At 34.5% G+C, this 24,606-nt stretch overlaps 2 protein-coding genes across 8 annotated transcripts; one reads left to right on the top strand and one right to left on the bottom strand.

Annotated features, from left to right (window-relative positions):
* Positions 1 to 1,185: 1,185 nt before the first annotated feature.
* On the bottom strand, positions 1,186 to 6,145 carry LOC21394306. Of its 7 annotated transcripts, none has more exons than XM_024171335.1 (11): positions 5,927 to 6,145; positions 5,337 to 5,755; positions 5,071 to 5,238; positions 4,367 to 4,450; positions 3,934 to 4,005; positions 3,163 to 3,255; positions 2,941 to 3,084; positions 2,308 to 2,415; positions 1,585 to 1,636; positions 1,398 to 1,460; positions 1,186 to 1,319 (listed from the first exon to the last, which is right to left on the bottom strand). In XM_024171335.1, the coding sequence occupies exons 2-10, from the start codon at positions 5,703 to 5,705 to the stop codon at positions 1,435 to 1,437; spliced, it is 1,116 nt and encodes a 371-aa protein (XP_024027103.1). In that variant the 5' UTR covers positions 5,706 to 5,755; positions 5,927 to 6,145; the 3' UTR covers positions 1,186 to 1,319; positions 1,398 to 1,434. The 7 variants fall into 7 exon arrangements, with proteins under 7 accessions (XP_024027103.1, XP_024027104.1, XP_024027101.1 ...); XM_024171336.1 differs by having other exon boundaries at positions 1,186 to 1,313; XM_024171333.1 differs by having other exon boundaries at positions 1,186 to 1,460; positions 5,337 to 5,758; positions 5,919 to 6,145.
* Positions 6,146 to 7,890: 1,745 nt separating this feature from the next.
* Positions 7,891 to 24,201, top strand: LOC21394305 (nuclear pore complex protein NUP160). The gene is made up of 27 exons (XM_024171338.1): positions 7,891 to 8,209; positions 8,355 to 8,487; positions 8,955 to 9,219; positions 9,374 to 9,434; positions 9,900 to 10,048; positions 11,643 to 11,725; positions 12,745 to 12,849; positions 12,945 to 13,048; positions 13,151 to 13,271; positions 14,445 to 14,627; positions 15,013 to 15,205; positions 15,357 to 15,931; positions 16,512 to 16,674; positions 16,869 to 17,140; positions 17,236 to 17,423; positions 18,536 to 18,612; positions 18,735 to 19,081; positions 20,467 to 20,535; positions 20,617 to 20,932; positions 21,074 to 21,199; positions 21,316 to 21,424; positions 21,515 to 21,589; positions 21,726 to 21,861; positions 22,103 to 22,210; positions 22,970 to 23,110; positions 23,663 to 23,836; positions 23,935 to 24,201. Exons 1-27 carry the CDS (start codon positions 7,989 to 7,991, stop codon positions 23,971 to 23,973), a joined length of 4,533 nt encoding a protein of 1,510 aa, XP_024027106.1. The 5' UTR covers positions 7,891 to 7,988; the 3' UTR covers positions 23,974 to 24,201.
* The last annotated feature ends 405 nt before the right edge of the window (positions 24,202 to 24,606 follow it).

Below are 24,606 nucleotides of genomic sequence, written 5' to 3'. Positions count from 1 at the left end.
AGAAACACATTTTTCCCAATAAACAAGTTTCTCAACAATTAACCATGTAAATACAACAATTAACCATGTAAATACAACAATTAACCAACTTTCCTCACCAAAAAAAAAAAAAAAAAAAAAAATTAACCAACACCAAAAAACAAGTACAACACTACAACGTAAGCATAAGAAAATAGGAAATAGGAGGGCTGGGCTACATTAAGAGTGCGTTTAAAATTGTTTTTAAAAACGTTTTTTACAATAAAATATAATTTACAAATTGTGCTTATTTAGTAAATGTTTAAAGAACGAAAATAAAAATAAAAAATAATTTGCGTATTTAGAATTCGTTCCAAAATGATTTTATTTTTTGTATGAAAATGAAAATAAAAACATTTTCTATTTTAGATAGAAATCATTTTTAAAAATGTGTTTGATAGTTTTATCAATATATTGTTTTCAATATAAAAAATTCATTAATGTCTCTTTCTCTCTCTCTGCTCGAGAGAGGAGAAGAACGACTAAAAGTCGTTTTTCATTTCTCTCTCATTTTACACTAAACCAAAAAATCGTTTTCATTTTTGTTTTTTGTCTTTATTGCGTCAAACGCCGTTTTAAAAACGTTTTTTATTTTTTTCTTGAAAAACGTGAAACAAAAATGAAATTAATTCCAAACACGGCCATTAAGAATAATTTTTGTGAAAAAATTAGAAAACGGTTGAAAATTGTTTTTCTTTTGTTGTTTTCATTGTCTAGTATTTATCAATAATGTTGTGTTATATTAATTAATAATTATATCCGAATACGATTTCACTTTTTTATTATACTCAAAATAATCTCTTAAAAAACTAACCAAGCACAATTTCAGAATCGGTCCCAAAATAATTCTCAAACAATCTCATTTTTACTTTTGCACTGAAAAATCGAGAAATGTCAAGAGGATTTGCTGCAGATTACTCGCAACAAAATAAGGAAATGATCATGACAAAAGAAAAAATTGTTCTAAATATATCTTTCATGATCTCATTTAACAAGATAAAGGACCTACATTCCAATGAGTTTCCTTTGTGCCACTCCGTCACAAGTTAAACGATTAGTCTTAAAGAACTGTATCACTAACAGGCAAAGATTTTGATGCAGCCAACATCAACCTCAAGCTCAACTTATGCCCAATGAACCATACAAAATCAAACCAAACCTCAAGGCTAAAGTGTTGAAGAGTTTAATATCAGTAAACAAGGATACAAAAATGGGTTTTGTTTCTACAGATCGTCTGATAGAAACACGGGCAACCAATTTGCTTGTCTTGTCAGACTGCTAAAAAATACAACCATCTGCAGCTGAGAACATGTTAAACCTTACAAATTGTCTCAATATAAGAAACTGCTTAAAGGGTAAATGAGACTTTAAAGCCTCACCAGCAAGACTGACTGCAAGTTTCTATTTGGACTAAATTTAATATTCTTCTAGAATTTCACCATCTGCAGCATCCAAGCACGTCGAATTACATTCATGATTTGACTAAATAAGAGTAATTGCTTAACACTTTCATATAGGGAAACAAATGTGGCGGCTTAAAGGAAAATTAAGTTTTAAAAGACACACCAGCAAGTGTGGTAGCCAAGTTTGCTTGAGCATCTGCTTCCTTGTTTCGGTCCTACAGACGGTACACAAGAAAATTCCAGAAAGAGAAGGTCAGTACTCAGTAGCATCAGCTAAAGTAGTAAGCTGAGGTTTACGAAGGTCCAGATTTCAAATCTAATCAATCGGGAGAAAATAAACATTAATGACCTTTCCTTTATGATAGAACAAATGTGAATAAGCTTAGACGTTTAGGAAATATGGAGTAAGATAAAAATGTTATGGTGATAAAATTTGTTGGGTTAATCTCATTTGTGGCCACTAAACTTTAGGTTCATTCCTAATTTTACTCTCGAACTTTAAAAACTCTCATTTACCCATTGAAGTTTGAATTAATCTCACTCAACCCCTTTTGTAAGAATTTCTATTAATAGCATACGGAAAAAGAGGAGGTTAAGTGTAGTGTTGTGGTGTTTTGTCGTTTTTAACAGATATTTTAACAAAAAGACCATGTGGCCGCACTACTCCATTTTTCCAGTCTATTTTTAACAGAAATTTTAATGGAGGGTGCTAAATGAGACTCTTTTACAATTTAGGGGGAAAATATAAATTTTAAAGTTCAGGTGGCAAAATGAGAATGGCACTAAAGTTCAAGTGATACTCATAAGAATAATCCAAATTTGATATACAAACCTATAAAAGAGTAGCATTGAGCATATAACATGTTAAGAATAAACTTTTACCCACCCTCAAAACGTGGTTGATCTGGAAAGAGAGAAAATTATTCTCGAGCGCCTTCACCTCTTTATACAACTTTGAAATTTTCTCATCTCTGACCTTCCATGACCCCTGAACCTGCTCCAGTCATATTTTTGTAGTCATATGATGCGATCAATAGGAAGAGAAACAGGAGGAAAAAAAAAACACAAAGGTTAACGCAATTTGAAGACTAAGACACTATACTCAAGTTTGTTTTGAGCGAACAGCACAAACAAAACATTGAACCAAATACCAATATCCCTCTTGCAGACCAGAAAGAAAAGGCCTTAAAATTCCAAACATTAAAAAAAGAAAAAAATATATATCTAATTTACTCTTATCTGGTGAAAAAAAAAATAATGATTAGGTGTAAACTGTAAACTGAAATGGAGAAAAGGTAACAGGATTTAATAAAACCTACTTTACTGTACAAATCTATGGACAACCAGAAAAGTGGCATACAAATGAAAATCAGTTAGAAGAAAGGTGAAGAGAATGCAAGAAACAAACCCAGTGGAACTACAAGAGTAAGCAATTGATCTGATATAGCGTTGAATTCCCACATGGTATGCAAAAATTAATTAAAAAAGGGGAAAAAAAGAGAAAAACAAAATAACAAACCTGCAAACAAACAAGTTTCGAGTCTCCTAGGACAGAGATCCTATTAAAGCCTTTTTTATGCGCATATCTCAACCCCAAAAGAAGGGCTCTATACTCTGCCACATTATTGGTAGTTTCACCTAAGCCTTCACACAATTTACAAATCTACAAAGAAAACAAAAGTTAGAGCCAAATAAAATAAACTAAATAAAAGATATAGAAAGCCCAAAGCGTAACGTTTACCATGCGTCCATCATCAGCTAGAAGCACAGCTCCAGCACCAGCTCTTCCAGGATTTCCTTTTGATGCCCCATCAAACATAAGAAAACAGGACTTCTACATGTAAAACATGAACACAGGGAAGGGATCGGCTATTATCAGTCTACAAGGCATTAAAAAACCGAAGACAAAAGAGGATATATGTTGAGACCTTCAAACTACAATTATGGGGTCCCACATTCTAATATGTGACCCAAAAAAATGAGAAAGATACGAGGGAAAATAGCCCCCCAGTTAACAGGTCCACATAGTTCTCTTATTAGTTAACAAAAAACAAACCACCTAATAACATACATACGGTGTTAACCAAGTGGTCTTTAAATTGAGCTGTTCCACCCCAGTCGTTGGGTTGCATGGCCATGCTCATATAGCAATCAGGGTCCATCAAGTCCCTGAATTATGGCAGAACACTCCCATTTTCTACTTCTTTTTTTTTTTTTTTTGTCTCTAGAAAAAGTAAACAAGAACACTCCCATTTTCTACTTCTTTTTTTGTTTTTTTTTGTCTCTAGAAAAAGTAAACAATAACCAACAAAAAAAAAAGCGCAGGAGAGAGCAAGAAAACACAGACTCTTATTTCTTGCTAACTAATTTGCATCCATCTGCTTTTTACTGTAATGTAATTAACCAAATAAAATCCAAAGGGCACCATGGATGCAGCTAAAACATGTAATATGGGTTCTTCATGTCAAAGATTTTGAAGTATAATCAAGTTTTGTCATCAATATTATCTTACACTGCTCAATGAAGATGAGTCCCGCACATTAGGGAGATCGGAAGTTGACGCAGAAATATAACCAATTCCTTCCTGAAAGCCGTTATGCAAACATTAATCTAAAGCAGTCAAATTTAGAGTTTCAACTCATAAGCCCAAGCCCTAATGTATGCTTAAGAAATGTAGTAGAAAACTCTAAACATGCCTAATATCATAACAACAGGATGGGCGTACAAGATATAGAATATAAATACATGACAGGACAAATGCATAGATAACGATGTTGGATCCTGAAATATTGTAATGTTAATAAATTATAATTGCAAAATTATAAATGAATGTTCTAAGCACAAAAAATAAATAAATAAATAAATAAATAAATTTTCAGAAATGCCATTGTTCTTTAATTTCTCAAAGAAGTTCCATTGATTGCAGTGATTGATTGTCTCCTTACCGCAGTTTCTAATCCAGCCACCAGCTGTGATCTCTTTTTTGACGTATCTTTGGAAGGTGTTACACCTATTGAAGATGTTGGAACCTGTGAATATATAAGTCATAATCATAATTCCACACCTCTAAGAGCCCAATCCTAAGAAAGTCCTGCTCGAAATCCATTTCAATTATCTATAGACTGCAAGAATCAGAAAGAAAATACTTTGATAGAAAAACAATGATAAAAAATAAAAATAAAAAACTTCAGTAATGTTTTTCGATTCATCTTTCGACATTCAGCAGCCAAACTAAAAATGTCCCCGCATGCAGGGCATTTCAATTATCTCTAACGCATCCGGCATGTGAAAGAAACTACAAAAGTGAAACTGAAAAACTCAGCATACCAAGATTGAGAATTGGCTGGCTCACGATTACAATGGTCACAATGGTCTTTTCGTGCCTTAAGTTTAACCCACCTTTGTCAAAATAAACAATGAATAGATGTTCATCTTAACAAAAAAAAGAAACACACTTTTCAACCTATATACAATACAATTCAGTAAAGTCGGCTAAAACCTCGTTCAATTCGTTAATATGATTTTATATAAGAGCTTTTTATTGTAAAAAAAAAAAGTTAGATGTGACTTTTTGTGAGAACTTTTAACTTAGCAAAGTTGAAATTGAAAACTCAGAATCGGTAAAATGAATAAGGCTAAGTCATCTTACTTCTTTGACTGGCAAAGCGCATTGCACAATGGGGCCAAAAAGACCCTCTTTCATATCCTCAACTCTAATGGTGTAAATTGCATCCTTAAGTCCACGAGAAGTAAGGTACTCTTGAGTCTCCTTCGGCAACCGATGCCCTTTGAACACGCTTACAGGAGGATCACATATCTAACCAAACAAACAAATCAAAACTCTTGACAAAAAAAAAAAAAAAGAAAAAAAATCATCACAAGATCCAGCATTCGGAATTAAATCAAACACCTTACCGAAGAACCAACTTGCGCTTGGCAATCATTCAGGCTTCTATAAACCCCGACGACGTCCCCTTTCCGCACAACATAGAATGCCTCCTTCTCTTTCTCCTTCTCCCTCTCCATTGCCGGTTCAGCCTTCGATTTCCGCCGCGACGGAGGCGCGCTCTCGCTGCTTTTTCCGGCTTTTCTCGAGTAAAGCCGAGAACCACCGAATCGCGTCAAAGCAGAGTTCTGCGTGAGGGCAGTAATGCGGGGTTTATAGCTGATTGTTCTGGTCCATGAATAAGAATAATAAGCTCCGTACAGACAAGTCCGAGCTCTGTAATGGCTGTTTCTAAGAATCGCTTCTATGTGAGACGAAATCTGTGACAAGCCATTCATCACACGCTTCGATTCTCCTCTAACAGCGATTCAGAGCTTTTCTTTTTCCGCTGCTAATTGTAACAAAAAATGAGAGAATCGATTTTCAAAGCTGTCAAATCTTCTGAAATCAAAGAGTTTATATGTTAAAAATAAATGCAATCAAATTAACGATGTACAAAAGTCAAACGTTCCTAATACAAAGTTGTAACTTTTTAGCGAAATTGTGCTAACCCCATTACCGAAGAAAGGCGAGGATGGGTAGTATGCGGAGAGAAGGCGTGGTCTGGGTGGTGGCGGCGCGACGGCGGCACTTAGGCGGCGTACCTGCCTGCGTTCACCGGAGGAGGACGGCGATGGGGCTGAGGGGCAGGAGAGAAAGTAAAAAGTAGTAGAAGGAGGGCAAAAAAACATGAAAATGAGTTTCCTAAAATTGCCTTGGAAGTCCTCAAGCTTTTAAGTATTTTTACAAGCAAAAAGCTCCTTGAATTATACTTTTTTTTTTTATAGCAAATGTAGTCCAAACAGTCAAGATCTCGTTGACCTATGGATAATGGACGGAATTATCATGTGCAACGCACTCTTTGTAGGTAAAATTGTAATTCTACTGATAAAATCCAAATGAGGATTTTCTTTTTTTTCTGTTATGAATTATATGCAAAGAAAATCCTAAAATGACTAAAGAGTTGTTTGGTTGGGGGATTCGTACCCCAATTTGAATTATGGTTCGTGATTTGTTATAGTATTTTCTCTCATAAAAAATACACGTAAATCGAAAATAGTTCTAATCTCATGATTCTAATGTTATGTGAATTTGGATTTATAACCAGCTAAAATGTGATGTGAATTTGGATTTATAACCAGCTAAAATTTTATATTCGGGATTTACTATTAGATTTTTCATTTTTTTCTCATTAATATGAACTTGGTAAATCCAGGATTTATCATTAGAATTTATAGTGTTCTTTTTCCCTAGTAATATCAACTTGGTAAATATGGAATTTATCAATAGATTTTTCTCTTTTTCCCTCATAATACAAATTTGGTAAATCCATAATTTACTATGTATATACAAGATTTACCAATTAGATTTTTCACTTTTTTCCTACTAATACAAACTATATATTTGGGATTTACCATTAAAATTTGTAGCGTTCTTTTCCACTACTAATACAACACATGTAAATTCAGGATTTACTTAGTATATCCAGAATTTATCATCAGATTTTTCATTTTTTTCTTAGTAATATGAATTTGGTATTTACTAAGTATATCCGGAATTTACAATTAGATTTTTCTCTTTTTCCCTACTAATACATACTTGGTAAATCTGATATTTGCCAAGTATATATGTATTTACTATTAGATTTTTCACTTTTTCCTTACTAATACGAATTTGTTAAATCCTGTAAATATGAGATTTAGTCCCTTACTAATATAAACTTGCTTAACCATAGATTTACTACGTATATTATGGATTTACCATTAGATTTTTTATTTTTTTCGTACTAATACGAACTTGGTAAAACTAGGATTTACCAAGTAATTTACTATTAGAATTTGTACATTTTCCCTTAATAATATTAACTTGATAAATCTTGAATTTACCAAGTATATTCAGAATTTACTATTAGAATTTGTACTATTATTTTTCAAGTAATTCTAACTTGATAAATCCGATATACCAAAGGAGCGGGAAAAAATAATGAGAAAATGGTAAAATTAGAAAATTAAAAATTAAAAATATGAAATGGTATATTAATTTCTATACATCGGTAAATTGACAATTTAAGGCTAGTTTAGTAGTGATTCTTGAAGCCCAAAATCAATTCTCTAACCATCCACAACCTACATTTATAAATGGTAAAAATCATAAAAAGTGATTTTTAAAGAATTTTTAAAGAATTTACAGTTAAAATTAAAAACAGACCAAAAATAACTTTAACTTTTAGATAATACGATAATCTCAATACAATTAATAAAACTTTATGTTACACTACTTTTAAAACTAACAACACTTATATAATTACAGTTATTAAATACTCAATTCATTTTTTTCAGCCCAACTAATATAATTTTTCTAAAATCTACAGGTCCTTACATCCATAAGTTTTGAATTTAAAAAAAAAAAAAAGGAAAAAGAAATTCAATTTAGGGTTATTTGGCGCATTTTCCCCGCCAGCTTTCTTCGTTTTCTCATTTCTTCCGAGAGTTCTCTTTCAGTTCTGCAAAAACCCCAGAGTAGGGTTTTACTCTTACTCTCCTTGCGATTCGATTGACTCACTTTGGCCGAAGAAGAAGAAAATGGGAAGTAGATGCACTTTGGCCGGCGTGGAAGTCCCAATCGTCGGCAGCGACTCCGTCAGATGGATTGAACTTTCCCTTCCTCCTTCTTCTTCTCCATCTGCAGCCATCGCCATTGCCGATTCCGACGCTAATCTCAGCGTTCCTAGCATCTGTTCCCCTCTCGCGGACGACTTCGCCTCCTGCTCCGCCATTGGCGATCCTCCGATTTACATTACATGGTTTCTCTCTCTCTCTCTGTTCCGTTATTTTTTTTTTATTTCTTTTTACAAAAATAATTATTATTTTTGTTATTGTTGGATGAACGAATTTTCATAATCATTGCTTGAAATTATGGCCGATCAATCTCTGTGAATGTTACTACAGGAGAATTCACAAATCACTACCCAATGCTGTGGAGCTACTTGAGCTCTGTGCCGATAAAGAATTTCCCAGAATTGGTCTGCGAATCACTTTCCCTGATGCGCTCTCTGCTTTTGCTTTTGTCTGCAAAAATGAGGTGCTTCTAATATTTTCTTCTTTTTTTTTCTTGTTTTAAAAAATTGACACAGAAGATATGAACAATTAGTTTCATTTAATTAGAAATGTCTAGACTGTAATGGTAATTATTTCTCCTTTTGTAAATGATAGTCTATTTAGTTTCCTTAATCTTTTTGAAGAAATTGGTGGCCAAGTAGAATAAGCTTGTTGAGATAGAGCTAGATTCTTGTCGAAAATAGGCGATACCCTCGAACAACCCAAGAGGCATGCCACTCCTGAATGTATTAGTCTTATTAGCTACTATTCTACTCCTATTTATAAAGGTGCCGTTTGTTTCACAGTTTGAACCACAATTCAAGCCTTTTTTTACTAACTTTTTCTTTCATATAAATTTGAATATTTGTTTAGAATCAAACGGGCTGAAAAATTATGGGGTTTTTTTGTTTTCCTTATTAGTTTTGCTTATTGTGTTACGTTTGAACACAGGTCGATGTGAATTCTAGAAATTACCCTTACCTGCTTCATGTGTTGAGTGTTTCTGGAATTGCTTACCTTTTGAGGATCAGACACACCTCAGCATACAAATCCTCCTCCGTTTTGCCGGCAGAGGAGGTGATCAGGACATTTGACATGCACAGTTATGGCCCTATAACAAGTGCATCAGCATTGCCCTCTGGATGTTTTGTAGTTGGAAGGAGTGACGGATCTGTTGGTTGTTTTCAACTCAGCATGCTCGACCTCGATGCTCCTGGTACTACATACACATGCTCTTTCTTTTTTTTCTTTTTTTTTTTTTGTTGCCTGTAGTTGTAGATTTATGACTATGCCTGCTCAATGGTGGAAGGATTTTGGCTTGAACAGCATAATATTCTTTTCTAATGTTTAATTTAATTTTGTTCATTTAGCTTCCGTGCATGAGCTTCGGGATGAGTCGGGAATAAGTCGTTTGTGGGGTCTCATGTCCAGGTAGGACAAAGTATTAGATTATCTGCCTGAATATTCAATAAGAATGATTAGTTAGAAAATCGTTTATGTAGTTTACGGCACTTTATACTCGTACACCAGTGGACACTAGACAGTGTAAAACTTTCATCTTTGTATGTGCTTTCTTTGGGGGCCTATAAGAGGTTCATTGGTACATTTGTGACTGAATATCTGGCTGTCTATTGTCTATTTGGCCTGTCCATATTAACTCTTCTTGAAAGCTATGGTTATGGTTGCTCAAAACTGATGACTATACAGTGCTTTTGACATTTAAAAGAGAATTATTAGGATAATATTGGGGAAAAAATGACTATTCTGATTTCAGCGTATCATCACTCCTACTCTGTTTTCCTAACAACCACCAAAATGTCGGGGAAAAAAAGTCTCTTATTCTTAGATTTTCAGTTGATGTTCCTGTTGATTAAGTATACTAAACATGTGATGCAGGGATAGGGTAGTAGAGGCTGTGCAAGATTTGGTGTTAGCAAAGGTTCATGGAAAAATGCTTCTATTTGTGCTGCATTCTGATGGGATTCTCCGAGTGTGGGATCTTTCATGCCGTATCAAGATCTTCAATTACAATATGAATGTTCCAAGTCCTCTTTCCCAAATTATTCTTTATTTTTGCCGCTTATGCATGCTAGTTCTATCCCGTACAAAAAGGAATTTTCATCTTCAAAGATTGCATTTTGTGTTTATCTTTAATTTTTTATTATTATTATTATTATTATTATTATTATTATTATTATTATTATTATTTTCTGGGAGTCAGGGTTTTAATTGATTTCTTATGCATGGATAACCTTGTCTAACTATCAAAATATCTTATTATGTTTCGTAATGAATCACCATGTGGATGTTTGTACTTCAGCAATATGAGTGGTCCTTACCTAATCCAGTAAAATACCAGTTTGAATTGGAAATTTGACTTGGAATTTGTGACTGATGCTTCCACAATGACACAAATACCAGAAGTGCATAGGTTTTACCATATGTGACAAAGAAAAGAAAAAAGTGATAAAGACTTAAAATGAATAAGGTTTCAACAATCTAGTTTCCTTTTTGCGTTGTGCGTCTCAATTGGAAATAAGGTGCTTTGATATTATTCTATCTTCTTATAAGAAAAAAGTGATAAAGACTTAAAATGAATAAGGTTTCAACAATCTAGTTCCTTTTTGCGTTGTGCGTCTCAATTGGAAATAAGGTGCTTTGATATTATTCTATCTTCTTATAAAAAAAAATGTCATTCTGTCTTGACCATATCATTGCAACTCGTCATTCCATTTTCAGTTGTTCCCTAGAAACCTTCAGCAGTTGAGGAATCATTAATTTGCTTGGGGTAGTCTGTTGCTTTTTGGTGACAGATAAGTTGGAACAAGTGTTGGGTAAAAAAAAAAAAAAGAAAAAGGCTTCCAAATGTGCTGATATGGCGTTGATATGGTGCTGCGTATGCAAAGATTTCGGCTGAGTTTGAGTACCCTTTCTAATGTGCTGATATGTTTATCTCTCTAGTTTCAACAAGGAGGGTGGGAAGATTTTGAACACTGTTATACTGGGTTTGTGTTGGGCAATATGCTTAGATTTTAGAAAGGAATAAGAATTAGAAGGGTTGTGTCAGTGAAGTTTGGGATAAAGTGAAATTCTGTACTGCACTTTGGTTGTGTGAAGATAATGATTTTAGCCATTTGCAATTTTCTGATCCGGTTAGGTATTGGCAATTTTTGATGTAGTTCATTCATCTTTTATGATTGTTCTATCTACATTTTTTTTGCTTTTGTTTTTATTTTGGTGACATCCTGACCTCGCTTCATTCTTCATTACTATGTTTGTTTTAATGAAGTTCTGTTTCTTTCAAAAGAGAAAAAGGCTTCAAATTAAATGTATGTTGTATTGAAATTTATAGTTTAACCACCTCATCTTCCTCTCTCTCTCTCCCTTTTCCTCTTTCTACTCTGATTTGGTATCTTCTATATGCATCTAGCTCATGAGGCTCAAATATTTTTGAAAATTGAAGTCTGACCGCCTAATCTTCCTAGTTGCACCTTAATTATGCATCTACATCCTAGGAATCAAGTCACTTATTACATGCTTGTTGTCAGAATGTGTTGAAATAGTATCATATTTCTATATTTGAAGCTAAAGAATGCACTTAAATGCTCACAAGTGTGTTCTATTTTGTACATACAGGAGCTGCATTAGTAAGGATATGGGTTGGTGAAGCTGATAATGACTCAACTGTTTTGCCATTGGCAATCTTGTCTAGACATATCTCAGTATGGCTTCTTTGACAAATTTATCTTTCCGTTTGTTTATTTTATTTGTAGATGCTGGGATTCTGTTAAGAGAGAGGAGGAGATATTTATCATTCATATCTTTTACACCATGTTCAAGAATTCTGTTAATAGAGAGATGGGGGGTTTATTCGTATTTGCTAGAATCCTTTTGTGTGTGAAAGAGAGGGGAAGAATTACACAAGAAGCTAAATAATAATAATAATAATAAGTAAATAAATAAATAATAATAATAAAGTTAGTCACTGGGTATAAACTATTGAGAAAAAGTCTTGGTCTTGTATATTGAAACAGAGTCAAAAGTTGTTCCAACTTTAAACATCCCATGATTTCCTCTTAGCAAGCTTGAACATCTCTTTTATGCGTCCAAATGGTTTACACTTGTTGAACATTATGTCTTCATGAATTCATTCAATCTTACATCTAAAACATTAGACAAGGTTGTGAAATGATTTATTGTTAATCAAAGTAGAACTTCTGCCCAGTTTTTCCGTTTTGAAGGTGAGAGCTCTTCAGGAATATGTGAGTTATTGATCTTCTGTTCGTTTAGTGTATTTGGACCAATTCGTCCAGTCCAATTGAAGCCCACAACCCAAATTAGCGTTTGATTAACAGGGGAAGGTTCATGTTTGCATGGTTACTGTTGCGTAAGATGCTGAGGGATAGGATCGTTTATTTTTTGTGTTGTAAGGCTGCTTTTAGATTAGGGAATAGTCTCCTTAAGAAGTTAAATCTAGTATGGTTGATCCAAGAAGTTTTTCTCAGCCTTTCTCTTTAAGGTTTTCATTGGTAGAAAATAAATAATACAAATTGGAACTCTAGCCGTTTTGGTTTGAACAACACCAGAGGTTATACTTTAGCATGCCAAAGCATGGACTGTTGAGTTCTCTATTATATTTAATGGCACCAACCTTAGATCATGCTTGCATTTTCTCATGTGATGTTTATTTCTTTTCTTTTTGATGAATAAACGTTAATTCTTTTCCTGCCTACCTATGAAGGATCTTAGCTCGGAGCAAGTTAACTTGTACAGTCTACGCTGTAGTTTGGGGGATAGGATTGTTTTGTTGCTGGATCCATCTATGTCAACTATTCCTTTGTTAGATGTAAGTAATTTGGTTATCATCCACCCTCTGCTATTGATTTCGTTTGCTTGATGCTCTATGCGTTGCACTAAAGGGATGATTTTAACTTTGTTAAGGGAGGATGCATTGATGTCAAACTTTCTTCAGATAAGGTGTGGGTACTGAAAGAAAATGGGTTGGTTCTTCAAAGTTTGTTTCATACAGACAAAAATGTTAATGCGTAAGTTTATTCGTGCCTTGTAGTCTTCAATATACCCCGTCTTTAATCGTTCATTTTCATTACATATGATGACTTAAGCTTATTTGTTCTCCTGCTTTCTAGGGATTCAACACGCTATTACACTTTGCAGGAAGAATTTGTTGCGGATCAGCTATTTCAAAGTCCTGAATATTTGTCAGATGACCTTATATTGATGAGTCATTCAATTTTTTCATCTTCAAAGGTGCCTTTTATTTTTATAGTCTTTTTTTTTTTTTTTTTTTTTTTTTTTTTTTTTTTTTTTTTTGGTGATAAGAAACAAGAATTTTATTGAAATTTTTTAAAAAAATGAGAAAAGTACAAAGTAGGGGACGAGACGTCCACCAACAAACAGATAAGAGAAAACCAGACAAAGGTGCTTTTTATTTTAACTTTTATTGCTGACGCCCCAGTTCCTAATAGTATTATTGTCTTTAGTGTCCTCTACTTTGCAGATTAAATATTCTTGGGTTATTTGTCAATATTGTGTTGATTTTTGAATGTTCGGGTTGTTTGGAGTATGGGATTTGAATTTTTAACGTGTTGGAATTATGCAGTTTAGGTGATTGCTGGTTCATTTGGTTTTTAAGGAATAAAGGGATCGTTTGGTTCATGCGTTCAAACCAGTGATTCTTGATTTTGGCATTTAAAATTCAAATTTTTTGTGAGAGGAAAACACTGTAGCGGAATCAAAACTATGAGTTTAAACGCATGAAATAAACGGGCCCAAAAGGATTCTTTAGAAAAAAAAAAAAAAAGAAGGAATAAAAGGATTTTTGAGTTAGGGTAGGGGATGAAGAATTACCTTCGGTTAAGATTTTTGTTTGTAAGGGTTTCAAAGATATTCCTTTTTGTCTGATTTTGATGCGTTAGATAGATTGTATGTAGCTCCATTTTGTTTCTGTTCGGCGAGGACTTCCATTCTACTATTTGTATTTATCTGTTTTTCTTAAGAGAAAAATCTTTTGTTTTTGACAGTTAGCTCCTTATGACACCGAATAAAGGTCAATGTAATATGTATCAAGCTTTCGTGTCATTCAACTTACTCTTTTGTAGTTACAACTAATTAGATCTCAGTAAACAGGAAATGCCTTAGTTTCAATTTTACATGTGTTTTCCTCTCACAGTCTCATGTAAACTTTTGTTTGATTTATGGGGAATATTGAGTAATGAGTAAAATCTTAGTTCCATACGTTTTCTGACGAACTAGTAGTTCTACAAGCCATATATATATATATATATATATTAGGTTATTGTGCATATTTATTTATTTTTTTTTTCTGTTTTCGTCTTAAGATTCTTGCTAAGTTGCCATGTTGGGAGTTTTCATATGTTGAAGATATTGCTTACACATTTTGCATAATCTAAATTTTGGCAGGACCAAACTTTGTCGGCTGTATCCAACATTTTCTTACGCAGGCTGCTTCATCCTGGAGTGCATCATAATGTTGCCATGCGTGCAACTTTCCTGGACTATAACAGACACTGGACGGATTCAGAGTTCCAGTCATTAACTGCTGATGGATTGAAGAAGGAAATCCTTTCATTGATTGAACATGAGGTTTCTTTGTAGATTCTATTAGTTCTGACTCTATTATTGATTTTTCCCCGTTTGTACATTGTATTTGAATTTAGATTATTTAGATTTCAGTGAGCTGTTTTTCTTTTGGATGATAAGAAACTGAGATGATAATGATGCTGATTTACTTTGTTTGGTGCTTGTATCCAAAAGTTTTAAAGCTCTGGATTTGTACGGTGCTGTTAGTTTACTTGATAATTTGATTTGAAAGAAAATAGTTTTTGTTGGTGTGTTTGAGGAGGAGGATTTCTTTGGTAAAGAGTGAAACCGAGTCTCTTTTTGGTGAATTTCAGGGATTGCTTTTCTGTTTGGTTTTTCCTTGCTAGATTTCAGTGAGCTGATAATGACGCATGTATTTTAATGACAGGGCATGTGTGATAATTTAATATCAATATATCGCTCCTGGAAAAATTTCTATGCGCACTACTTCCAGAACTGGTGCAAGAGCAATGCACCTTGTGGTTTACTTGTCGATTCAGCTACGGGCTCTGTTGGTTTGATCAGAAAGACTTCAGCATCTCTATTTCGTGGTCCAGAGGACATTGAACGGCTTCTTGATGGTATGCCAATGATCTTTCTTTTTATCTGAATTGTTTGTATTCTTGTTTCTAGACAAGTTTTCTTTTTCTTTTCTTTTCTTTGTCTTTTTTTTTTTTTTGGTTTTTTATTTTATTGTTTTCACAATTAATCTTTTGTATATTTTCGTGTTAGGTTCTTCTTCTGATGAACTTGGTGATCTTGTTAGTTCTGGGTTGGATTCGTTTAATGACAAGCATGAATATGGGATTCTTGTTGATATGCTCAGATGCGTCATTAGTATCAGTCAACAACTGGGAAAAGCTGCTCCCGATATATTTTATGAATCCCTTGTTAGCAGACCAATTTTCCCATCTGATAATATTGTTCCTCACATGTTAAAGGTTTTAGAAACTGGATATAGTTCAATGGTTGCTACACAGTGTGTATTGGAGCTTGGTACTCACGTTGCTTGGGAGAAAAAACTAGTGGATCACAAAAACTTGAGGAAATTTTCAATTGACATGCTTCTATCTCTTCATGCATTGTGTGAAAAAGCTAGTACGTGGAGCAAAGTTTTGAATAGCATTGAGAATTATTTGAAGTTTCTTGTACCTCGGAAAATTACACAGAATCTGGATGCTGATACTTCATTGAGTATTAACGCTTCCATATTGGTCCAGGCTACTTCTCAAATTGCAAAAGCAATGTTTGAATCTGCATTTGACATTCTTCTTTTCCTAAGCTATCTAGTAAACAACAGTGCGCAGGTTAGTTTTTATTTTATTTTTTATTTGGGAGTTAAGAGTAAATGTCTTTTGGTACATGAACTAGACTTTAGGTGTTAGATCATCCAGATAGAGGGATAGTATGATTCAAAGCCAATACCTTGTCATGGAGAATGGGCGCCCTACCATATCCCCCTACCAAATCACTGATGGTGACTTTTAAATGTATGATCATGATGAAATAGCCAATTTTGAAATTGCAGATATAGATTTGAGGAGCTAATCAAATCTTCTTTAACCTTGTTCCTCTTCAGTTGATTTGAAATCAAATCATCATCCAAATTACATGTAAGCTAAAATTTCTGTTGATTTCTCCCCATTCTATGTACCAGACAAAACACCAATTAGGTTATGGGGTTTTATTTGTTCTAGCTTCGGGGCTTGATTGTTGCATAAGAGGATATAATGTTCATTTTGTTGTTGTTATTTGCATTTCGGTAGATCTCAGTCATGAAGACTATTTGTTCTCCTTTTTATTTTATTTATCTCAACTGTTCTATTAACTTATGCTTTTTTCTTGTAAGACGAATGTTTTAGAACTTCATAGGACTTTTGCTTGCAGATTCATATGTTGCCTGATGATGTATCTAAAATACAACTGGAGTTGGTTCCAATAATTCAAGAAATCATTTCAGAGTGGCTTATAGTTCATTTTTTCACCACCACACCATCTCAATCAGCAGCCGTTGAAGATTTCAGTTCCCAACTTTCGTCGTTGCAAATAGGTATGTTGCCGTTTCTTACTGAACTACTAGCTAGTCATTTTTGTTGTTTGTAGTTGCCACATCAAGTTAATTTTGAAGCGTGGTGGTTTTGTTTTTTTAATGCATGTGTCCTGGAAGATGCATGTTGTTTGGAGTTGCAGACTTTGCACTTCGCAAGCCATGTTGCTGATATGCTATCAATTTCCATTGTGTAGATAGCAGCACAAGTAGAAGATCATGGAACGAAAAGCTTGGCAAATGTGATTTTCCTTTGGCTTTCGTATTCTTGTTAAATTATCAAAGTTTTCCCAGAGATCATCACCTTCATTCAAGATATCTTTCAAATGCGCACGACATTATTATTTCTGTGCGGAACTTTAGTTGCTGGATCATTTGGGGAAAGACTGGAGAGTCCTCTACTTTCTTAAGCCATTCAACTGAGCTTGCATTGATCCTGCTAAGGCATGGGCAGTACAACGCTGTTGAGGTTTTCCCTCCTTGATTGGAAGTTTCTCTCTTTTAAAATATTTGTTAAATTTTCCCTTTTCTTTTGTTCATTTTTTGTATGTAATTTCTGTGTAGCATCTACTCGGTGTGGTGGACACACATTCACAGAAAGAGAGAATCTTGGAAACTATTGAAGATACTAATGGTAGATGGTGCATACTTCAACATCTTCTTGGATGTTGTCTTCTTGCTCAGGCACATCGTGGATTGAATGGGAAGCTTAAAGATAGGAAACTAAGCGAAGCTGTTCGATGTTTCTTCAGGTACTTCATATTTTTGTAAACTTTTTAGTTGGGTTTTCCAGTGTCATGCTCGGTCCTTGATAACCTCTCTTAGGACACTACCAGGTTACTGACAGGTGAAGTTGCTTTTGTTTTGCTGTGATACTAACTTCTTAAACTTCAACTCTACATATATGTTCTCTCTCACATACATCTAATTTGTAATTATTTTGAGAGAACATTCGGTAGCTGTAATGGCCTTTTTGATCTTTTTCTCTTTTTGGGGGATCAAATTTGTTCACAAAATAATGAAGAAGGTTTTTTTTTTTTAAATAATAAACAAAAACCTTTATTGAATAAAAAAGATTCAAATAATGAAGAAGGTAACTCGTTTCGTTCTTATTATTTGATTAGAAACATAGACTTGTATCATTTGAAAATTGAATAAAATGCAGAACTGAAAAGATGAGGTCCTTAGGATTTTGCTTTGGTTTTGCTGTTATTGAGTTTTGTAGTTTCTTTTTTCTCTTCTTGTCTTCTTCGATGGATTCCTCATCCATTTGAAACTTCTTTTGTAATCATTTTCTCTATCAATGAAGTTTCTTGTTTCTTATCCAAAAAAAAAAAAAAAAAAAAAAGAAAAGGATGAGCACTCCTTCAAGAAGAACAACAGAATTGCTCCCATCATTTTTCGTTTTCATTGATTTATGAAAACTGTATTTGTAACAATTGTCCTAAATCTTACAGTAAAAATGATTAGTACTTTGATTAAGTGTGCTTTAGACTTTGTTATAACAAAGAGAACTATGTTATGTTAATATGCAATCCAATGAATTCAAATAATTGAGTTCTTTCAGTTAAGATATAAGGTATATTCTGGTTTTACGAACGGCCTGAGAACCATTAGAGTTGTTAAACGTTGCTGGTTCTCGTGTAAGCAATATTGCGTAGGTTTTGACTCAAAAAGATGGAAATCATGGAGTTTTCCTTAGCTACTTGCAGACACTATCGTTTTAAATCATTGACAATTTCCCTTTGACATGGTAGGCCTGAAAGAGATCATACTTATGATTATTGTGTTGGTAATGACTGAAATGTTCCTCTTCGTCTGCCTTCCATGGGTTTTTGAACTTTTGATTTATTAATATATTCAGAGCTTCATCCGTAAAAGATGCTGCCCAGGCTTTGCAGAGTTTGCCTCCTGAAGCAGGCTTGTCACCGCTTGGTTTCAGTGAGTTGATTTAAAAACAATTCCAGTTTGATATGGAACAGATCTTTTCACCATCGTACTAAATCCTTTCCCTTCTCTCTCTCTGAGCTTTATTTATTTATTTTTATTTTTTGCCATTCCAGGAAGTACCATATCAGATGCTGCATGGAAGCTACATTATTATCAGTGGGCAATGCAAATGTTTGAACAACATAATATTAGTGAAGGTGCATGTCAATTTGCTCTTGCTGCACTCGAGCAAGTAGAGGAAGCTATAGTTACAAAAAGTGAGCACTCTGGTCGAGATCCATTTGATGAATCAACCACCATCATCAAAGGACGGCTTTGGGCAAATGTCTTCAAATTTACACTAGATCTTAATCACTTTTACGAGGCATACTGTGCAATAATATCAAATCCAGATGAGGAGAGCAAATGCATCTGCTTGAGGCGTTTCATAATCGTCCTTTACGAGCACAGTGCCATTAAGGTTTCTATCCAACTGTTGCCACCCCCTTTCTTTGTTTTGTTGAATTCTAGTATGTCTTATACTTTCATATTTAGTCGAATTAACTTTTGTCATTTACTGGTACTCTACTGCTTAATCTTCAGTCTTCTGTAGGTTGCAGAAGATCTTTATATGATTTTTTTTAAATAACATTTAAGAAAAGTGAAATGAGTATTCTAAGTCAACATGGTAGTTGCTGCTTTGCTAGATGCTAACTTGCTAACGGAGGGAATGTCTTGACGAATCATTGCTAGCACTGGCAGTGAACCTTTTAAAAAAAAAAAAAAAAAGAAACTGAATATTTATTGATAATATTTATAAAGAAAACTGAAAACTGGGATCAGGGAGGAAGAGATATCCTCGACAAGGCCAGTTTCAGAAAAACAACTGGAAATATAGGACTAAACTACAAAAAAGGGGCCCAACTCCTAACGATATCCGAGAACAATGGCCTCCCGAATTCTTTATCCCGGTATACCCACTACGAAACCCAATACTTTATTTTATCTCATAGAGCGGACTCTTCTTCACCTCTGTCCTTGAAAATCCTATTATTCCTTTCCAACGAAATACCCCAAAAAATAGCTAGAATTGCAGCCCTCCATAATATCAAACCTCTTTGACTCAAGCTTGACGGAGGAGAAAACAAACAGATCACTACACAGCTTCAAGGCGTGACCCAGTAAAACCCAAACTCTCTCAACAAAGAAGCCCAAATTTTCCGAGAAAAATGGCAATGAAGGAAAATACGGTCTGGTGTCTCCCCATCTTCCCTGCACAAGTAACACCAGCCCGGGGATAATGAAATAAAAGGACTCCGTCACTGCAGCAGATAATGTGTGTTTAGTTTTTCAAGAGCAACAAGCCAGCAGAAAACTTGAACCTTCTTAGGGGCATGAGTCTTCTGAATATTATCATGAAAAATGAACCGCGGAGATGAAGTGTCACCTGTCAACAAGGACAATAAAGATTTAGCTGGGAACAAACCATTGTGACCAGGCACCCAATCCCTTCTATCTTGAATTGAACCATGAAGCCTAACCCTCTCCACAATAGCATTTAAATCCGTAAACGGTAAACTCCCTCACTTCTCTATCCGTTAGATTCCTTTAAAATCCATAATCCCACAGGTAACTTGTTTCTCTAATTTTAAGATACAAGGTTTTCTTTGCTGAATGCATTTCTACATTCTACTAACATAGAGTTGTAGGCTTCTGTTATGCTGTAAAATATTTCTAGCTTATGGTGAGGACATGTAACTTTCTTCTAGGACTAATTCTTTATTCCACGTTTGTTGTTATTAGCCTTTTTTCAAGGCTAATGCTTTATTGAACATTGGTTAAGCTTATTCATTTTCGTGATTTCAGATTCTCTGTGGTAATCAACTTCCTTTCATTGGTTTAATTGACAAGGTAGAGCAAGAGCTTGCCTGGAAGGTATATCTTATCAGAGTACTTTGGCTACCGTAGTTTAAAATGTAATTCATGCACCCTAATGGCCAGCTCATTTGTGTGTAGGCAGAACGTTCAGATATTTTAGCGAAGCCGAACTTGTATAAGCTACTATATTCATTTGAAATGCATCGACACAACTGGCGGAAAGCGGCAAGTTACATATACCAGTATTCAACTCGTTTAAAAACTGAAGCAGCTCAGAGAGACATCCAGCATAGTTCATTGGAATTGCAAGAAAGATTAAATGGGCTCTCTGCTGCTATTAACGCACTTCATCTTGTTCATCCCGCTTATGCTTGGATTGATCCTCTGTTTGAGAGACCTGGCCATGAAGAGCATTATCCAAGTAAAAAGGCTAGAAGAACAGTGGAAGAAGAGCGTAAATACTGCAGCACTCTCTATTTTGTTTGTTTTGTTTGTTTGTTTTTTCTTTTTATGTATTCAAGGAATTTGAAATATACATACATATATATATATATTATTTTTCTTTGACTAAGTAATATTTTTAAATTTTCAGCAGCAGAAGTTAATGGCTTTCAGCCTCAGAAGCAGCAATGTATTGATATTGAGACGATTGAAAATGAGTTTGTGTTAACTTCAGCGGAATGTTTGCTTTCATTGGCACAAGTAAAATGGAGATTCACCGGTAAAAAACTGTTACTTTGACTTTCTGTTTTTCAGTCTATGAAAAAATTAAAATCCTGTTTGTACCATCACTTGATATGTATCTTTGTTATTGACTTGTTCCAAGTTGTCTTTCAGAAAATCGGGAGGACTTGCCAAATTTGGTTGATCTCCTAGTCGAGGCAAATCTGTATGATATGGCATTCACAGTTCTTCTAAGATTCTTCAAGGGTTCAGACTTGAAGAGGTGTAATTCTATTTTACTGTAAATTTCCATTACAGTAATCGTGTTCATGTTCACATACCTGAAATGTAACATTGGGTCTTTTCCACTCAGGGAACTGGAACGAGTTTTTTGCGCCATGTCATTGAAATGTTGTCCAGATAAAATTGATCCATGGACAGGGGCAGGGTAAAATGAGTCTCATCCTTGTCATAGAATTGGCTTTACATGCTTTTGAATTTCATGCCATACGTATCTGGCTCCATTTCATTTTCCTCATTGAGGTCATAGGGTCACAAATGCTATATAACTTGTATTGTATCAGGGATGATCGGCAAAAGCATGTTCTTCTGTTGACTTCATCAAAGAATGAAATAGTTGTACGCGGTTCACCTGATATGAGTTCGACTACTCAACAATTCAAGGGGAATAGTCAATGGGTTACGCTTGAGTTGTATCTTGTTCGTATCTCCACCTGCTCTACAATAGTTTTTCCCGAATTTTCTAAATCAAGGAAAAGCTTCCTTCTAGTTTGTTCTATTTCATAACGTTAAGAATTCGAACCAAGAAGATAAAAATTTTGTCCAACCACTCCCCTACCCCCTTCCTAAAATAAATAAATAGTCAATTTTTTTCTCTCTTAACTTCTGTAAGCTATCTTCTTAATTGCATTTTTCCTTTTGATGTTCTCCCAATTTTCAGGAAAAATACAAGGGTTTGCATGGCAGATTACCACTAATTGTTGCTGAAACTCTTCTTCGTACAGATCCTCAAATTGATTTGCCTCTTTGGCTAGTTAATATGTTCAAGGTAATGCTCTGGTCAAAAGGTTGTTTATGGATTGGTTTCTCAAACTACTGTAGTTTGAGCTTCACATTTGCAAACTGACAATTTTGTTGTTGATATTTTTGAGAACTACATTCGTCTTGTGTGCATCGCTTTTAGTTGGCATACCTCGTTCTGGAAATATGCTTGTTGTTGTTATAAGAAGCAGAATATAGTTGGCATGCCTCGTTCTGGAAATATGCTAGAGCTCTGTAATTCTTTTTAACATTATTTTTGTTAACCAATTCTCCCAAAAGTTTAAGCTATCTCGAGGTAGGCCAAACTAGGTTTTGTACTTTAACAACCAAGACTTTTCTATGCCCTTTGGTCTTTCCTGAGTATGGTTGATGACTTTATCTTAAAAAGTCTTTTTAAATTTTGATCATTGTGTAGTGGGTTGATTTCCCTTGCGACCAAGGCCTAGGCCTGAAATTAGATCTAGATTAGCACTAACATCTCAAGCGACCAAGGCAGTTATCCTAGTCCTCACCATCCGACTTTCTGCCTAAATTTATTATTGTGATTCTTCCCCGTGTGCTCTCGGAAGAGGCATGACAAATTTTTGGTGGAGATACACTTTCATTGTGAACTAACTCAAGTCTTTCCTATCTTTTCCTTTTTTTTTTTTTTTTTTTTCTTTTTTCCTTCTTCAAATTTAGTCCATCCTTTCTCATTGCTGCTGTCTTCTGTAATTAAAAATGAGAATTACGGCTTCTTACTTTTCAATTGCTTGAATTATGGCAGGATGGTCGAAGTGAGACGACTTGGAGGATGACCGGGCAAGAGTCAAATCCCGCATTATTGTTTCGGTTATATGTTGATTCTGGTCGTTATACTGAAGCTACAAATCTTTTGCTTGAGTATTTAGAATCATATGCATCAATGGTAATTTCTTTTCCTTACAAAGTATCTTATTAAGATAACGCCAGGAATCGATGGTAAATGCTGTGATTGATTGCAGCTTATTCTTGCAATTAACTTTGTTTCAATAATATTATTTGTTCATGCTGTTGGGTCTGTTGAGTCTGTTTTTCCTCAGATAACTCTGTAGCTCTCCCTCTCTTGAGCATGTGCATATCAGGGAATTAATCTATGTATTTTGTGTCTCCAATATTGCAAAGTTACGTGTTATAAAAGGAAAATAATTGCAAACTTGTTTATATTTGCTCTTTTTATGCATTATGTATGATGCATGATTGTGAATGGACCCCGTAGGGACCACGATTTCCTGCTTCTATGCTGTTTCATATTGGTCGATCTTATTAAATGCAGCCCTGTTTTCGTTTAAGGGTGAACTCCATAAATACAATGCCACATGAAGCACAAGTTCCTGCTATTATTTTCATGTGCATTATCTTATGATATGGTTCTTACTAATCTGTCTCAAGTTTTTCACGGTTCCGGTGGTTGTTTTAAGACATGCTGTACATTTTACAGAGACCAGCAGACGTAATCAACCGGAAAAGGCCATTTGCAGTTTGGTTTCCGTACACGGCAATCCAGCGGCTATGGGGCCAACTTGAGGAACTCATCAAAATGGGTCACATGGTAGATCAATGCGATAAACTTAAAAGACTATTACATGGAGCCTTGCTGAGACATCTTACGCTGGTAAGCTTTTTTATCCTTCCGCAGCTCTTTATGGAATGACTTTTGACCCTAATGCTTTATATGAAAGTGCATATGAGAATTTTATCTATTACTTTCAGTCAAAGGTGGACTCCGATGATGCATCTGCTGCTGTTTAAAGATAAAAGCAAAATTTGTATCAGCCAAGAAACCCTAATTATCTCTTAAGCATTCGAATATGCCTCAATCCCCATGTTGATTTTTGCATCATTGTATGTATCGGGCCTCGTTACAAATGTAATATTAAGCTTCGTATATTTGCATTCCAATACAATTTAATTGCAGTTACCTTTTGTAGTTTAGAAAGCTCAAGAATTCTACTTGTGAATAATCAAAATATTGGAGACTGGTGGATTCAAGTACTAAAATGATTTTCCCTTTTTTTTTTTTTCAAAATATAGATCACATAGTATCGATTCGATATAGATCTTTTTTTTTTTTTTTTTTTTGCTTGAATTCGATATAGATCTTATTTGATCAGACTGAGTTAGCTACATTTAACAGTTATTTTGGCACATATGTTATTACTAATATACATGTCTTATGTCTTTTAAATGTGCAAGACCGTCTCTAATGTAATATTAATTTGTAGTTTAGAAAGCTCAAGAATTCTACTTGTGAATAATCAAAATATTGGAGACTGGTGGATTCAAGTACTAAAATGATTTTCCCTTTTTTTTTTTTTCAAAATATAGATCACATAGTATCGATTTGATATAGATTTTTTTTTTTTTTTTTTTTTTTGCTTAAAT

The sequence above is a fragment of the Morus notabilis genome, unplaced genomic scaffold (genome assembly GCF_000414095.1).
Source record: "Morus notabilis unplaced genomic scaffold, ASM41409v2 Scaffold886, whole genome shotgun sequence".
Taxonomy (NCBI): Eukaryota; Viridiplantae; Streptophyta; class Magnoliopsida; order Rosales; family Moraceae; genus Morus; species Morus notabilis.
The sequence above is the reverse complement of the archived record's forward strand: the minus strand, read 5'-3'. Positions and strand labels throughout refer to the sequence as shown.

Excerpts from the sequence above, each read along its gene's own strand:
- LOC21394306 (XM_024171333.1), bottom strand. The coding sequence starts at position 5,705 with ATGAATGGCTTGTCACAGATTTCGTCTCACATAGAAGCGATTCTTAGA. Across the intron at positions 4,006-4,366 it reads TGGCTGGATTAGAAACTGCG|GAAGGAATTGGTTATATTTC; the intron begins GTAAGGAGACAA and ends AACGGCTTTCAG. Across the intron at positions 1,637-2,307 it reads AGATCAACCACGTTTTGAGG|GACCGAAACAAGGAAGCAGA; the intron begins GTGGGTAAAAGT and ends TACCGTCTGTAG.
- LOC21394305 (XM_024171338.1), top strand. The coding sequence starts at position 7,989 with ATGGGAAGTAGATGCACTTTGGCCGGCGTGGAAGTCCCAATCGTCGGC. Across the intron at positions 14,628-15,012 it reads TTTCATTGATTGAACATGAG|GGCATGTGTGATAATTTAAT; the intron begins GTTTCTTTGTAG and ends TTTTAATGACAG. Across the intron at positions 15,206-15,356 it reads CATTGAACGGCTTCTTGATG|GTTCTTCTTCTGATGAACTT; the intron begins GTATGCCAATGA and ends TTTTCGTGTTAG.